At 42.5% G+C, this 16,210-nt stretch overlaps 2 protein-coding genes across 2 annotated transcripts; one reads left to right on the top strand and one right to left on the bottom strand.

Annotated features, from left to right (window-relative positions):
* Nucleotides 1-437: 437 nt before the first annotated feature.
* LOC311022194 (immunoglobulin superfamily member 2-like) lies at nt 438-8,399 on the bottom strand. Its single transcript, XM_084023286.1, has 10 exons — nt 8,136-8,399; nt 7,019-7,393; nt 6,487-6,903; nt 5,925-6,329; nt 5,376-5,747; nt 3,773-4,141; nt 3,289-3,681; nt 2,700-3,107; nt 1,897-2,289; nt 438-1,793 (listed from the first exon to the last, which is right to left on the bottom strand). Exons 1-10 carry the CDS (start codon nt 8,200-8,202, stop codon nt 1,588-1,590), a joined length of 3,405 nt encoding a protein of 1,134 aa, XP_083879412.1. The 5' UTR covers nt 8,203-8,399; the 3' UTR covers nt 438-1,587.
* Nucleotides 8,400-9,581: 1,182 nt separating this feature from the next.
* klhl6 (kelch-like family member 6) lies at nt 9,582-15,627 on the top strand. The gene is made up of 7 exons (XM_084022223.1): nt 9,582-9,954; nt 10,026-10,191; nt 11,222-11,671; nt 11,861-12,098; nt 12,527-12,729; nt 13,659-13,872; nt 14,624-15,627. Exons 1-7 carry the CDS (start codon nt 9,698-9,700, stop codon nt 14,920-14,922), a joined length of 1,827 nt encoding a protein of 608 aa, XP_083878349.1. The 5' UTR covers nt 9,582-9,697; the 3' UTR covers nt 14,923-15,627.
* Nucleotides 15,628-16,210: the final 583 nt, after the last annotated feature.

Below are 16,210 nucleotides of genomic sequence, written 5' to 3'. Positions count from 1 at the left end.
ATGTACATCCTCTCTCTGGGGTTGAGAAGAGTACCTGCCTTAAAGGTCCTCAGTTAGTCCCTCACATCTTTCACATCTGTTTTAACGTTAAGTTGTACACAACTGGTATACACTCATCAGGCGAGAGCCTTTCTCTGTATGGGAGTAAATCTGATGTCTGTTTCCTCAAAAGAGAAAGCAAGAATCCGATTCTATTCTTGTCTCTTACACAGATGTTGGGTGTTAAACATTGATAGGCCTGATGCGGGCAGAAAGGGAGGGAGAGGAGGAGAGTGACTGCTTTCCTCTCCTTTGGTTTTGATTTGATTACTCGGCATCCAATTTTGTTGAGTAGCAACATCTGTTAAAATGCAGCAACTGCATGATGGCAGCAGTTCAGAATGCATTCATGTGTGTACAAGTCCAGCCTGGGCTGGACAGTGTAAAACATTAAAACATTTTTTTTTTTTCAATTAAAGAGATGACTTTAATCTTTACTTTAGTTGCCTACTGCACATCTACATTTGTAACATCCCACTAAATTCATAAGTATAAATATGTAAAACAGTTTGCAAATCATTTACAAACCAATGTGAGACTATAATATATATAAAAACACTTGTTAAAACTTGTTAAAGTGGGTTTTATCTCCAGTCTTGGTTTCAAGAAATCAAAGATTGCTTATTCAAGCCACTAGCACAAAAATGCTCCCGCTGTGCATTATTATACCAGGCACTTACTTCTACATTGTTCAACCATTATGGATGTGCAACCCTTTGAAACACCCTTGGAAGTCAGATATTCCAATAGTGGATGTTTAATTTTAAATCCAATGTGGTTGAGTACAGCAGATTCAAGCTTCACCATTACATGCTGTGCACGCTGCACATGCACCAACACAGTAAGTAAGACTTGAAGGCCGTGCCTCATCTATAGGTGATACATTCACAATCGCATGCAAATGTGACAAATGTCTGCAGTGGCAGATTTCTACTTCCACTCTATGAATGTAACCTTTTACCATGACTCTTTCAGCCAAAATGCACACTCACATGTCAGCATGCAGACCACAGTCATCCTGTGCTTTAGCAGAACCACAGAACACTTCCTGGTTGATTATGAGTAACTTGCATGAGAAAAGATTCAAATGTTGTGACATTTTGCTCAGTTGCTGATACTATTTGACTTCTCTATTTGACTACGTTGCTGCATGATAAGAAATTCATTGTATTGTAGGTTTAATGACAACAAGGTGATTTCGCTCAACTGTCCATTGCTGTAAGAAGCTGGTATGTATGCTGGTGATATATTTTAGCTGTAAAATGTAAATTGGCTGTTCATTTTTAAAGATATAATGAATTTCATTAATTCATAAAGGCAAGATTATTCCCAGCTTCACAGGGAGTAGAACATTCAAGCGATTTTTTTTATGGAACATTATCAACAGATTCATTTAAATTGAATGATTGAACTGTGAATAAAAATGAATAAAAACTAAAATATGTACAGTGCAAGTTGTTGAACGATAAAACATTGCATATATTACATGGCACATCAAAAATATATAACTGCATTTCCCCCTCTGCTCTCTTGCTGTCTCCGTGAGGTTCAGCTCTCTGCAATGGCTTTGGAGTTGAGAGGGTGTTGCTCTGCCCACAGAGACTGACCCGGTTTATTTCCTCCTGAGACTCTGCTCCGGAATATCATCAGCACCAGAAGGAATACGACCAACAGTGAGCAGATGACAGTGGCTATGAAAACACCCATCCACATATGTGACTTGCATTCTGGCCCAGAGATCGCTTTGACATCTCCTGCAAAGAAGAAGACAAAGAAGTGGTTTCGTGGCTTCCATATATGCATGATTGAGATGATTTTTACTTAAAGATACCGTTAATCATATTCGGATGTGTTTACCTTCCGCATGGACATTAACAGTCAAATATCCTGACTTTTCCACTGCAACCTTCCTCCACCCATGAGACAGAGATGGGAGCCACTCCTCCACCTCACAGAAATACAGGCCACTGTCTTCAGGACTCGGATTCACCACTGTAAGGCTGAACTGGTCGGGCAAAGGGTGTCCAAATCTTAGCTGTTCGCTCCTTCCAAACATGTATCGCAGGGTTGAGTTACGGTAAGCTGTGAATATGGGGTGTTGTTCGGTTTCCGTCTCTTTCTGCCAAAACCATGAGACCTGGAACTGGGATTCACTGCTGGATTGTTTGGTGATATGACATGGGACAGGGAAATCCTGTGATCTGCTTATATTCAATTTCTTCTCTTCCATCATGATCGACAGTTTCTTTTCTGTAAATAAAAAAAAGCACACACAGGTAAAAAAAAACACATTTGTTCAACTTTAGTTTCACAAAGCAAAAAAAAAAAAAAACATATTCAATGATGCGTGATTCCATACAGATAGACAGAGAAATCAGAATGGAAAGACGAGAAAGGCCAGATTAGAAGGCTTAGCAAAGGGCAGAAACAGAGCACAATTAATCTATAATACTAAAGGAGCAGAGCCAGGAGGGCATATGACCTAAGAAAGCAGAAATAACAACATACATATACCCATCAACACCACAAGTGGTTGATTTGCTGAGAAACAGGACAGTACATGTGTGGTTGTGCAGCACAAGACAGGAAATGCACCCGTGCAAACACACAGCCACATTTTAAAAAGCTGCCTATGAAGAGTTCCAAAGACTTGATCATACCTGCAACGTTTACAGTCAGCGTGATTGGGGCAGCCCTGTCTGAGGCCTTTTGCAACCAGTGACCTTCATGATCCAGCTGGTATTGGTCCACCTGGCAACGGTAAGCCCCACTATCACCCTCATGGGCCCTCTGGATCCCCAGATAGATGCTGCCCTGAGTGGGCCTGGAGAGACGAAGCCGCCCCTGCAAGCCTCTGAGCTCCTGGTTCTCTGGGTAACTGAGCAGGCCTGTGTGATCGAGCTCCACCAGGGCATTTGTGGTGGAGGAACCATGTCCAGTGTAGAACCATGCAACTTTGAAGAAGAAAGGACTGGAAGCACCGGAGATGAAGTTACACTTGAGCTCCACCTCGTCTCCCTCCCTGGCAGACAACGTCTGCTCATTCTTGTCTAAACGAAGGTCATTGGCTGGAGAAAGAAAAGGACCAATAGATAATTATGGTAACCTCTCATTAAGCAATAAGGTTGGAACTTTGGCCGAGCATGTTCATGTAGGACATCAGCACGTATAGTAAGAAGAAAAAACTGTTTTTAAAATGGTAGGAACCATTAAGTACCTACTGAACTGAGTTATTTAACAGAAACTTACCAGGCTCTCTAACTGTTAGGTTTGTTGTTCCAGACACTGGCGAGAGCTGATACCAGTTATCATGAGGATCTCGCAGCCACTCCTCCACCTTGCATATGTATGGGCCACTGTCTGAGATCTGAGCTTGACGAATACTCAACTCAAAACTAGGGCCCTTAGTGCGCCGCATGCTGATCCGCTGTCTGCGGCTCGGCTGCACTTGCGGCCCGAAAGTAACGAGGGCGTCCCGGTCCGAGCTCAGGATGGTCTTGTTTTCTCCCTGTTGCTGGAGCAGCCAGGTGACGGCGTAGCGAGAGGACGCGGAGGGTTCTGAGGTGACATCGCATTTGATTTCAATGTCTGTGTTGATATCGCTCATCAAGGTGGGAGTGGTGGTCAGACGGAGTTTGCTCACTAGGAGATGGAAGGGAAAATGAAGTCACAAATGTTGAGAAATGAAGGGAAATCCAAAGACAACATGTGGTGTTACAAATCTCAACAGTACCTGGATCCTTCACCCGAACAGCCAGCTGGTTGGATGGCGGCAGCTTCTTGTGTGCATTCTCCAGGAAGATAGACACACTACATTGGTAGTTTCCTGCCTCCCTGTGGCTTACACCATTGATAAGCAGATAGTGAAATACTTCATTCGGTTTGTTCTCTACTTTCAGCTGGTAGCTGTGCTGGTCTCCAGTCCAGCTGATGGCACCATCAGAGGACAGGGTCAGGATGTGATCTATGTTTTGATCACGCTGCAGACTCCAAATCAGCGTTATGGGTACGCGTGGCCCTCTAACCCGGCACATCAGCTCCACAATTCCTCCCACGGTCACGATGTTGCTGCGACTGATCAGGTTCACTTTCACGAGCGATTCTGGAAGACAAATCCAAATAAGTCCGGGATCCGGTCTTGTGATCAGGAGGGTTCAATGTGAAAAGGAGAGATAACGTTTCCAAAGAACTGTCTGTGTGGTCTCTCTGCTTTCCTCACATTCGCACATCATTTCTCAATAAAATGTCCTTCTTTAAAACAATGTCTAGTTCAGCAATACAAAACCTAGCACTTTTCAAGAAAATACATTTTTCCGTCATTATATGCAAATGCAGTGAGGCACTCTAAAGTCTATGCTTCAGTGCCATTTTAACAAATGCTTGTTGACATAGCATCAAGTCTAAAGCCCTGGAAGGAAAGCCTCTAATATCTATTTCACCCCACAGCACAAAAGGTTTGGACAGAAAAAAAAAAAAAAAACCTGGAAATTCATAGTCTTGCAAAAAGTGTTAAGATTGTGCTGATTTAATTTTTTTCTCACGATTGTGCAAACATGAATGTCCATCCTAAATGTCTATCTGTCCAGTAGGCCATATTCTGGACTAAACACAATCCTTTGCTTTGCTACTTATCTGGAAAATATATGATAATTGTTTAAAATGTGTTGAACACAATCTACACTACTCACAAAAAATTAGAGATATTTGGCTTTCCGGAAATTTCAGATGAACCTAAAATGCACTATAACCGTTACTGGTGAACTTAATTTGACCTTCTCTAAACTTTAGAATGCACATGTCCAACTGTTCATTGTTTCAGTACTTTTAGCACAACTTGCTGTTCTCTAACACGGAGCTGAATGTCAAAATACAGGTGTTTGATGCTTGAATTGACCAATCAATGTCCTGGTTCAATTAGAACTGGTATTTAAACAGTCCTCTTCATCATGCTGTTCACATTTTGACATCATGAGACCAAGACAACACTTAACAATTGATCAACAGCACCTCGTAAACAGGATGTTGAAGTCCTTTGGTCACGTCCTTTGGCCACATGACAAGTTATTGAGACATTTACATGTTATTTTGTGGTATAACACCACTGTTGCTAGCTTTTGTTTCAATACATCGTTTGAGATGAAGAAATCTCCATTGCATGCTTCGACTTAAATGCCCTTCTTTCATGATATAATATCACTGTAGCGTGAACTCTTTATATTATAGATATCCCATGAATTTCACCCAAAAGCCAAAAATCCCTAACTTTTTGTAAGTATTTGTGTCACTCTGCAGGTTTCATCCTATGTCTTAAATCATTTGACGGAAGCACGTCTCACCTGCAGGAACCACAGTCACGGTTGCAACCTGTGACTGGCTGTTGGTCTTGCTATTGATCTTCCATTCAGACACGGTACACTGATAGACACCTGCATCAGAAGGTGTGACTTCATCGAGCTCCAGGGTGAAGGTGTCGGTCGCCGGACGAGTCGCCTTCACTTTGCGACTCGTGAACTCCCCCCCTTTCTCCATAACGCCCTCCTGGCTCAGACTGATGACGCCGGTGAACGCGGCCGCCGGCGTGGATGCTGATTTTCGCTGCCAGGTGACGGAGAGCTGACCTTTGACCCCGCGCACTCTACAGGTGAGCTCCAGCCTGTCACCTTCGTTAACACCCGTGGGGTTTTGAATTTCAACTGAGAGCCCACTTTCTGTGATCAGACAGGACGAATGGAGAGATAATAATGTGAAACACAGTAACTTATTATCTTATTTTAAGATATTTGCAAACTTCCGTTACAAAACTAAAATTAAGAAAATAAAGGTTAAATCATGCTGGATTAAATGTGGGCGTGTCTCAGTCAGAATGGGCTTGCTTGCTGACTGACCTGTGGCTGAGATGCTGACCAGCTGGGAACTGGAGTCCTGGGTTGCTCTCTGTGTAAACGCACCATCCTGGCCTCTGCCCTGGAGCCACGCTCTGCAGATGTACTCTCCTCCGTCCTCGGTCGTGACGGGCTGCAGTATGAGACGGTAGTCTCTGTCCCCTGTGCGGGTTGCCCTGAGCTCCCCATCTTTGGCTCGCCCGCTGTACCCGGACCCCACGGACAGAACGCCCGTCGGGCCGATGCGGGCCAACTCGACGCCTCCCTTGAGCCACGCGACGGAGAAGAAGCTCTCCTGCAGGTTCTGCGTATCGACGTTGCAAGACAGCGACAGCTCCTGCCCCTCCTGCAGAGTTTCCGACTGTGCCGAGATTCTCACCACCAGAGACGTCATGTCTGGCACCACCTCTGCTCAGGGTGACAAAAAAGTACGAGTGAGGCAAGCACAGACGCACACATCCTGTCAAGAAGCAACCGCATAGAGGAAGAGCAACCAATGTGTCAACTCAGATCAAAATGTGCTATTTAACAGATAACACCAATTAAATGACAGCTTGTTTCTAACCTCTGGCTTTGACACTCAGGGTCGTTGCCTCTGCATCCTTCTGTGCGATGGTATACCAGCTGCGGTCCGGATCTTGGATCCACTCCTGAGCCTGGCAGTAGATCCTGCCTTGGTCTGAGTGCTCCAGCTGAGCCACGCTCAGCTTGTACGTGGCCTCTCCCACTTTGTCTAACCTTACAAGTCCAGCTCGGTAACGCCCTTCGAACCCCGGGCCTGGGCTAAGAGTGAAATCTCTATCCAGAGAAATGATCGGCTGAGCGTTGTCCTCGCCGTCTTTATGGAGATACCAGGCAAGAGACAGATGGGTGTGCTGGACGGTGTTGCTGGAGGCTTGGCATGTCAGAGTGAGAGCATCGCCCTCATTATGACTCAGTGAGATGGAGGCCGGAGATGAAACACTGAGGGAGTTGTCAATCACTATGGCACCACATCCGAATCAGAGACAAAGACATATGAAACACATGTATTTTGCTTACAAAACAGCGATGCAGTTACATTGAACAGCTAGTCTTTAGATTAGGTGACTGATTACCTTTCACTGTTGTCTTGGCGCTGTAGGTCCCATCATACTTTGATTCCTTGTTGACCACAGAGCAGTCATAGTCGCCTTCATCGCCTTTCTCTAGGCTGCGTATCTCAAACAAGACTGAGTTGGGAGTCACATGTGTCAGAGTGATATCGTTGCTCCTCACACGGTCCGAATACACGGCGTAGCCAAAGTTTTGGCCACCGCTGCTGATGATGTTTATCTCAAATGTTGGATTTGCAGGCTTTCTGATGCGGAATTCGATTTCTTTTCTGGCGCTGGCATCGGTGAAGCCGCTCACGTTGCAGGATATGGAGAGCGGAGAGCCAGCCACGCGATACAGAGGCCCAGCCTGGGCTTCAGTGTGGACTCTGGCTTCTCCTGATGCACACACAACACACAGATATTGAAGAAGGCGTGTTTGATAAATGTCTGTCTCGCTTCCTGCTGAAATATTTAATTGATTTCAACGTTGGACAAATTATTGTGTTCAAGATGGTGCACAGTCAGGTCAGGTGTGCAGAGATTATTTTTCAAAATAAAGCAAAGATTTGTAGTCCTCAAGTTGCTTTACACGTTGTAAGAAATATCAACTTTTTGCAGCGTACAGTGTGAAATACGTATTTATTGTATCCAACAAGTGCCTGCTAAAAGAGGAAAGGGTCTCTTACAGGACATTTATGTTTTACCCAAAAGAAAGGAAGGAATTATTGCTGCTTTTTCAGCTTTATTTGTCAGTCAATTGTTTGCCTACATCAATTCAATTATTCTGTAAAAACACAGTGAGAATCATCATATGAATAATTTGAATTTTGATAATTTGGTTTCAAACACATAAAGATATTTTTATTTCTTGTTTTTATACACTGTTGCCCATAAAGTTTGAATATTTTGTTTTCAGACACAATCCTCTGTTTATTCCTATTTGATTCCAACTTTATAGGCGACCCTGTATATTCAAGATGGACACAATGATACACAAATAATTATGTTCCGCACCAAGTTTCTTGGCTGCACTTATTACCTCAGTTTAAAATTACTTTTAATGTTTTTTTTTTATTCTACCATATTCTCACTGACCAGAATACAATCCAACTACAGCAATTCCATGTAGGCTACTTACCGCAGTGCAGGAGTCCCAGACAAACGAGTAAATTGGCGCTCAGAAAAGCTCGCAGGGAACACTTCATCTTGATCTGCCTCAGAAGTAACAGCGTTCACACCAGTTGTGACCAAGCCTTTAGTCAGTCATAGAGAGACATAGTGGTTAAAGCTTCCTGTAGATACACCAAGAGGAAGTCTGAAGTATGTTCTGTACTATATAATCCAGACAAAATTGGTTGCAACATACTGCAGTTGCAAATGACAGCTTTCACAAATTTAGAAAAAGGTCAGACAGGACTTGTTTCAGACAGGTGACGCACTCTATCACCATCCTCAGAGATCCACCAGCCTGTCCCCATGTTCAAGGTTCTGGACATAAAAAAAACTACTCTGACCAATAGAATTTCAGAATAAAATGTGTGCAACTTGAAATCAACGGTTAACAATAGTAATCCGGTAATGCATCAACAAGTGTTGGAGATAAAGGCCCTGCGATTTAATTTTGTTGCTAGGAAACAATTTGGGCCTAAGTTTGACCTATTTCAACAAACCTTTAAAAAGGAAGTAAGTTTACACTCATTTAGATTGTGACTGAATGGTTTAGTAGACCGATGAGGCAATAGTGCCACTTAGAGGAGGAGATGAAAGCATTCCTGCTGCAGCTGTGTCTTTTATATTCACATTTCATTTCTTTTTTTTTTTCATAAGATAAAAATATAAAGCCCTATTTGAATGGAATAAATATATGCATTATAAACCCACCTGTAATACTTTATAAGAGAGGTGTGCAAATATTTGTGCAGAAGGACTCCAGAAATACAGTAGTGCAGCTCTGGCAGCCATAATGTGCAAACAATTTATAATGATTATAATATAAGTCTGTCTATATGGGTAAGTATTCATAATAAATGCATAATAAATATCCATGATAATACATTATAATATAAAATGCTTTATACACAGTAAAAAATGTAATAAACACAACAATACATTTTAAACAATAAAAAACAACTAAACTACATGGTAATCATAAAAATAATGAATGTATTATTGATTATATGATTGTTTTAGATAGCAATTAAGGATAAAAAAATGTTTTTTTTTATCTTTGCTTGCTTAGTTTCATCTCTTTGTGCATTAGGGATTAAGGGCCTTCCTCAGGCCGCCTCAGTCACTAAGACAATTAAACAAGACGTGTGATCATGTGGACAGAAAAGGTCCAGAAGCACAGCAACATGAACACGTCGATCCACTTCCAACACATGCACATGATGCTGAGTGTGTTCTTTATTTGGCGTCATCTGTCGGAGGAGACCTAGACTCTCTGCGTTGAGAAACGAGCACAGTTGGGTAACTGAGGGGAAATGAACTCAGCACCAGAAGGAGGAAGTGTGTTGTAACAAGCATTGCTGCATACGTATGTTCCTCACAGAACAGGAATAGGAAGAGAAAAAAAAAAAAAAAACACAAATCCACATGTCGAAGCGACACAACTGTTTGCGAGCGGAAACCACAGGGGTCTTTCTACCAGTGCAGGTGCAACTTGGTAGCTGCGTCTTCTGAGTTTCTTGGCTCTGAAAGATGAGTGACTCACTGGAGAGGACTACAGACTGTCCCTTGCCGCTTCTTGTAGACGACTCCAGCCGAGACGAGGAGAAGGACAGCCCGAACGGCTCAAGGGAGCTTCGTTGGGAAGATGGAGGTCTACCGGCGGAGCTGCAGAGAGGGATGGAGACCCTACGAGTGAACAGGGAACTGACCGACATAGTACTGTGTGTTGAGGGACACGACTTCCCTTGTCATAAAGCCATACTCGCTGCTGCCAGTCAGTACTTCAGGTAAAATATGAATCCTAGAATCTGTCTCCACTGTGAAGGCACTTCTAATTTCTTTGTCTCTTTCTGTGTAGGGCCATGTTTTGCAGTGGTCTGAAGGAGAGTCATGAGGAGAGCGTGGAAATAAAGGGGTTGGACAGTGGGACGATGCAGTCTCTGCTGGAGTATACCTACACCAGCCGTGCCCTCCTTACACACTCGAATGTCCAGAGAATACTGGAGGCTGCCAGTCAATTTCAGGTAAAATGAAGGATACTCAGTTGTCTTTGTTCGAGAGTTCCTTCGAGATCTCGTTGCGTTACAAAGTGTTCTCCAGGAAAGACAAGACGTTCTATAAAAAGTGGACCGTAATCATCAAAGAAGCTGATTTTCTGACTTAAAAAAAAACTCAGCGTAAACAAAAACATTGTATACGATTCAAAACATCCTCAAAAAATAAATCAGTCAGCAAAGAAAAAATATTCTCAAGAGACTCAATTGGGTGTGAAAGGGGTTTTTATCAGATGAGTAACACTTTCTATCCACGTGTGAACACATGGATGATCATGTGGTTCTTAAGTGGAAACTAATTTGAATTAGAGTTGAACTGCAATGCATATTGATGGCTTTTTAATTAGGTGTGACTGAATTATTATCACTCAGTCGGGCCAAGTGGTGCATTAAATGCATGCTAGGAGACACTATGAAGAATTAGCAGCAAAAAAAAGCATTTTATTTACATTCAGAGACAAAGATTTTAGAGACTTTCCCACCATTTAGTGGAAAAAACATCTCAGTAAGCGATAAGTGAAAGAGGGAAGTGAAAGTTGGCCAGTTGTTTACACTCAGGATCAGTTTTCCATACAGGCTTAAATTAACCACACAGCTGTGCTACACAAGAGGGGAGGCAGGGTTTTTTTTTTAAGAAAAATTTGAAGCATTCTCGTTGATATTGACTTCTTTAACAGGAGTTAGAACTAAGAACAAATAAGATCAAGGTACAGTTCAAAGATGTGCTCGTGATAATTACATTGTTGTTTATGTAACACTTTTCTAAATGGAGTTAACAGAATTAGTCAAAAATGCTTCAACAATAAGTTTACAGTAAAAATTATGACTTTATTTGGAGACTTTGGGGTTTTTGAGATACTTTTCATGTAGGCTTGTCAATTGTAGTTTTTAACTCTTGTCAATTGTAGTTTTTTCAGTCTGATAAATGTAACTTTCTCTGCTTATCAGAGACATTATCCTTCAGTTTTCATCCTGATATACAGCCTTTTTTCTCTCATAGTTCCTGCGTGTGATGGAGGCATGTGCCAGCTTTCTGAACAAGTCTCTGCACATCGAGACTTGCGTTGGGATCCTGAATCTCGCTGACAGCCACGCCTTGACGGCCTTGAAGACCGGGGCTCAGGACTACATCGCCACCCACTTCTCTCAGGTGGTCCAGCAGCCCAACTTCCTGGAGCTGCCGGCGGATTCGCTGGAGGCCATCCTGCAGAGGGACGACCTCGACGTGAAGTGTGAGGAGTGTGCCTTTGAAGCACTCATGCGCTGGGTGAGAGCCCAGCAGGATGAACGCCACCCTTCGCTGGCCCGGTTGCTTGCACAAGTGCGACTGCCGTTGTTGGAGCCTGCTTACTTTGTAGAAAAGGTGGAGTCGGATGAACTGATTCGCAGCTGCAGTGAGGCTTTTCCTTTGCTGCAGGAGGCCCGCATCTATCACCTCTCCGGCAGCGAGGTCAGTATGCAGGAAAGACTACAAAGATGTTGTTGTGTCTGACATTATTAATTCACACACTGCTGGCGGGCTGTTTTGAAAGCATCTCTCTGTCTACCAGTGGCAAAAGTTTTCCACCGACCTTTAAAATTGTGCACATTTTTAGTCTTGCACAAATAGGCATTTTATAATATGATGTTGCGTTTATAGGTGGTCTCTGAACGAACCAAGCCCCGGGTGCAGCACTTTCTCTCCGAGGTGTTCCTGATCATCGGGGGCTGCACCAAACAGGAACACTTCATTCCCACAGTCACCTGTTTGGACCCCCTCAGACGCAGCAGGCTGGAGGTAGCCAGGCTGCCAATCACCGAGATGGAGGATGAATCCCAAAACAGGAAATGGGTGGAATTTGCGTGCATCACCTTCCGCAACGAAGTGTACATATCTGGTGAGAGAAGTCCCACGTTTAGGTTTTATATTACACAAAGAAATGGCTTGGTTACTGTAATAAGCAACAGGAGATCCCCTACAGTGAGGATGAAAGTGAAATTGTTCCCCGTCTGCTGATTATGAATCTGCCAAGTTCTCATTTCTTAATGTACTCTCTGGAAATTCTCTTATTTGAACGTTATAATCGGTGGATCCATAGTGTGCGACTGAACAAAACAACAGGAAGTTTCAGTTATTGTGGGTTGTTGCAGGTTAATTCAGGAACTGACTCCTCAGCTATGGTTCCTTTAACTGGTCAACAACGTGCTCACTGTAACGGTTCAGACCGCATGGGAGTTTTTCACAAGAATGATAATTGTGTGCGCTCATAGATTCAGTGGATTCAGGGAAGGATGTGTGTTTTCTCTAATGCTCCTGTTGTTGCAGGAGGCAAAGAGACACAGCACGATGTTTGGAAATACAACGGCGCCCTGGACAAGTGGATCCAGATCGAGTCCCTCACAACTGGCCGCTGGAGACACAAGATGGCGGTTCACGGGGGGAAGGTGTACGCAATCGGTGGATTTGACGGGATCCAGAGACTCGATAGCGTTGAGGCCTACGATCCCTTTCACAATCGCTGGGCACAGGTAAGCACTCAGTAATTCTACATTATACTGCTTTTGTGAAACTTTGCAATGAATGTTCCTCAAGGCAACAACAATTAAAATGTGTATAATTACAATGACATTGAAGAGCATTGCTTATAGTGACAAACCCGCAGAGCATCACCTCATCATGCAGTTTGGACCTAATGGAGCATTTAGCCGCTAAAGAGCCAGATACTTTCCTCAAGATGGTGGAGACCCAAACAGAGCTAAAAGGAGAACAAATAAATAAAAAAACTTAATATTGATCAGGCAGCCAGAAACTACTTAAGAATCCAAAGGTTGTGTAACTGTTTGCGAACATGCTCACAATATCAAAGTTGTAAATTTACAGCTTGATATATTAATAAATTACTAAAAAAAAAATACATGTGCATGAGGTAACAATTATTCATTATTTATTAAAACTCAACTCATTATTATGAAATTATTACTTCATCGTCATTTTCATAATAACAAAATTGCACCGGATAGATTTTATGTCATTACAGTGGTTCTATTTGAAAATGCCCTTTTTTAAAAGTGCATTTTTCCCATTTTATTAGCAGCAGCTAGTTGTTGTTGTTGTTCTGGCTCGCCGTTGCTAATTGGCGTATTCTGGCAGCAGTCATTGACTTTCAAGCTGAAGAGGCAGGGGACGCGTGATCGTCTGTTTATTATGAAATACAGAGCAGCGTGAAATACAACCGTTATTGGGAAAATACAATTATGACATAAAAGCACACTCATGAAAAAGGACATTTTGGGGGAAAAAAGCTTCTTATCTAATAAAAAATAAGGTCCTGTATAACTGTGCTGTAATTATTTATTTTCACTGTCATGTGATTATTGATTTCATAAAATAAAATAACGATATTCCCTGCCTGTTTTGGCTGAAGCTACTCCATTCCATTATCTGGCTGTGCTTGCAGGTGACACCTCTCGCGGTAGCTGTGAGCTCCTCTGCTGCTGCAAGTTTTGACAGATGGATCTATGTGATCGGTGGCGGGCCCAACGGAAAGTTGGCGACCGATAAGGTTCAGTGCTGGGAACCTGGGACAAACTGCTGGGAATTGCGGGCGCCCATTCCCATCGAAACCAAATGCACTAACGCTGTCACATTCAAGAGCTGCATCTACATCGTTGGTGAGTTGACTGTAGTGGATGGTAACCGAGTACTTTTTTCATTACATGCCTCTTTATACCTTTTTTCCACTCTATTTATTGGATTTTACAGTACATATGCGCTTATGCAATATGATGCAATAGATGACATTGCTCAGCAGCATATGAAATAAAACATATAATATAATTTAATATATCACAAATGATTTAACCTCCACCAACTAAAACGATGAAATGATGTCCACAAATCCATAACTAACAAGAATCAATTAGCATAGTATACTAAGTATTACTGTATTATGAGTACTTTTCTTTTTTATACACTGTTGCCCATAAAGTTTGAATATTTTGTTTTCAGACACAATCCTCTGTTTATTCCTATTTCATCAATAATCACGTTTGACCAGGTGCAATGATGACGTTACCCCATTAAACAGGGGAAACCCTAACCCTAACCCTAACACTGCGTAACATTTGTTTGGGGCTATAAAAGACAAGACGTTTGCAAATGACTCCAGCTTTATGGGAGACCCTGTATGTTTTACTTGAATTACAATATTTATTATTTGTAATCTAGTATTTTTTATTATTTAAGTGTATAAATACTTCCTATATCACTGTGAGTCAGTGGCTTCTAATAAGGAGTTTCATTCCCAGGTGAGAAGAACACAACGTGATCAGGGATGCAGTCACCTATGACACACACGTGTGAATATATTGTCTATATATATACATTTCTCCACTTTAATATGGCTTCTCCGTCTGCTCCCAGGTGGTGCCATGCACGCCATGTACTGCTACTCGCCTCTGTCGGACTCCTGGTCCCTCGTGACCCGCCTAGCGGAGAGGGCGAGCTGCGCCATCGCCGCCTGTAACAACAAACTCTTCATCACCGGGGGGCGGGATAACAAGAACCAAGTCATCTCCACGGTGATGTGCTGGGACTTCACTCGGGGGATGTTGACGGAGGAGTGTGTTTTACCTCTGGGGGTGTCGCATCACGGCAGCGTGACACTCATGAAGTCCTACACGCACATCCACCGGATAGCACCTGCTTCAGAGGGCCAATGACGCACACTTGAACAGGACGTGGGAAGGAACGCGCTCATTGTGTGTCAACATGTGTCACCTTGTCAATCACAGATACACACTCCATGTTGTATAACAGCTGCAATCGTTGAAACTTGACTTTAGACTGATATAATTGAATGTACAACATTGACAACAGATGAAGACTTTAAATACCAAGAAATACACTGTTTCTGGGCTTTTCGGTGAACATTAAGAGTGCAAAATCATACTATAAGTGATGGACAGGTGCTGGCAGGAGCCGTGTTTGCATGAAACAAGTATGGATATTAATAACTACAAATATGCATATGAGCACGAGGTTTGAACCAAAGCTCTATGGCACCTGTGTTATTTGTTTTCTTCTTTTAATACACACACACACACACACACACACACACACACACACACACACACACACACACACACACACACACACACACACACACACACACACACACACACACACTGTAATATGTGAAGCTCTTCGTGCCTATCTTCCAGTAAACACTGCCATCTAGTGGTCGATATAACTCAGTTTTATTTCATTCACAACAAAATCAGAACCTCAAACATATATTAAATTGCTACCAGTCAATTTAATATTTCTGTGTGTGAACCCTTTGTGTCAAACTATTTTTTTTTTTTAATATGTGACCAGGTGCTATTAAATATAAGACCCAGAATAAACTAGAACCAGAGACTGTGTATACAAAAATATAGATTTTATTTATCCTGCATGGGATCACAACAAACAGCAAGACTGTAGACTATGGGATGAGTTGAGTAACAGTTAAAATGAAAACAAATCAAGAAAATAAACCAAATGAAAAGTAACCAGTGTGGGATAAACTGCACACCGAGGGAGGTTAGTGTTGAGTCATGCTTAATAAAGATAGTTGTCACCAAACAGGCTACATAGGTAAAGTATAAAGTAACCCACCACTACACAAGAACCAAATCAAACTGGTTCTAAAAACACTCAACCTATATTATCTATTGATTGATCTCAATATTCCCAGCAAGCTAAAGGGACTAAACCACACTACAAAAACACACATGCAAGATGGCTACTCTACTGAACACGTACATCAAGTAAACGAAAGGGTGATCTCAGGTGAATCCGTGGAAATGCAAAAGGCCCAGGTGAGCGTCCCGCCCCCATTTATGGACTCTGGGCGTCTGCCTGGATCCTAGTGCCCGCCCTTTTTACTTCCCTTCCACAAATACATGACACAACTTTACTGACTTGGACTCCGGGAACATTCATTGACATACAGCCTGTCAAACG

This window comes from Eutrigla gurnardus (assembly GCF_963514095.1).
Source record: "Eutrigla gurnardus genome assembly, chromosome: 12".
NCBI classification, from domain to species: domain Eukaryota; kingdom Metazoa; phylum Chordata; class Actinopteri; order Perciformes; family Triglidae; genus Eutrigla; species Eutrigla gurnardus.
This window is presented reverse-complemented; position numbering and strand designations above follow the sequence as displayed.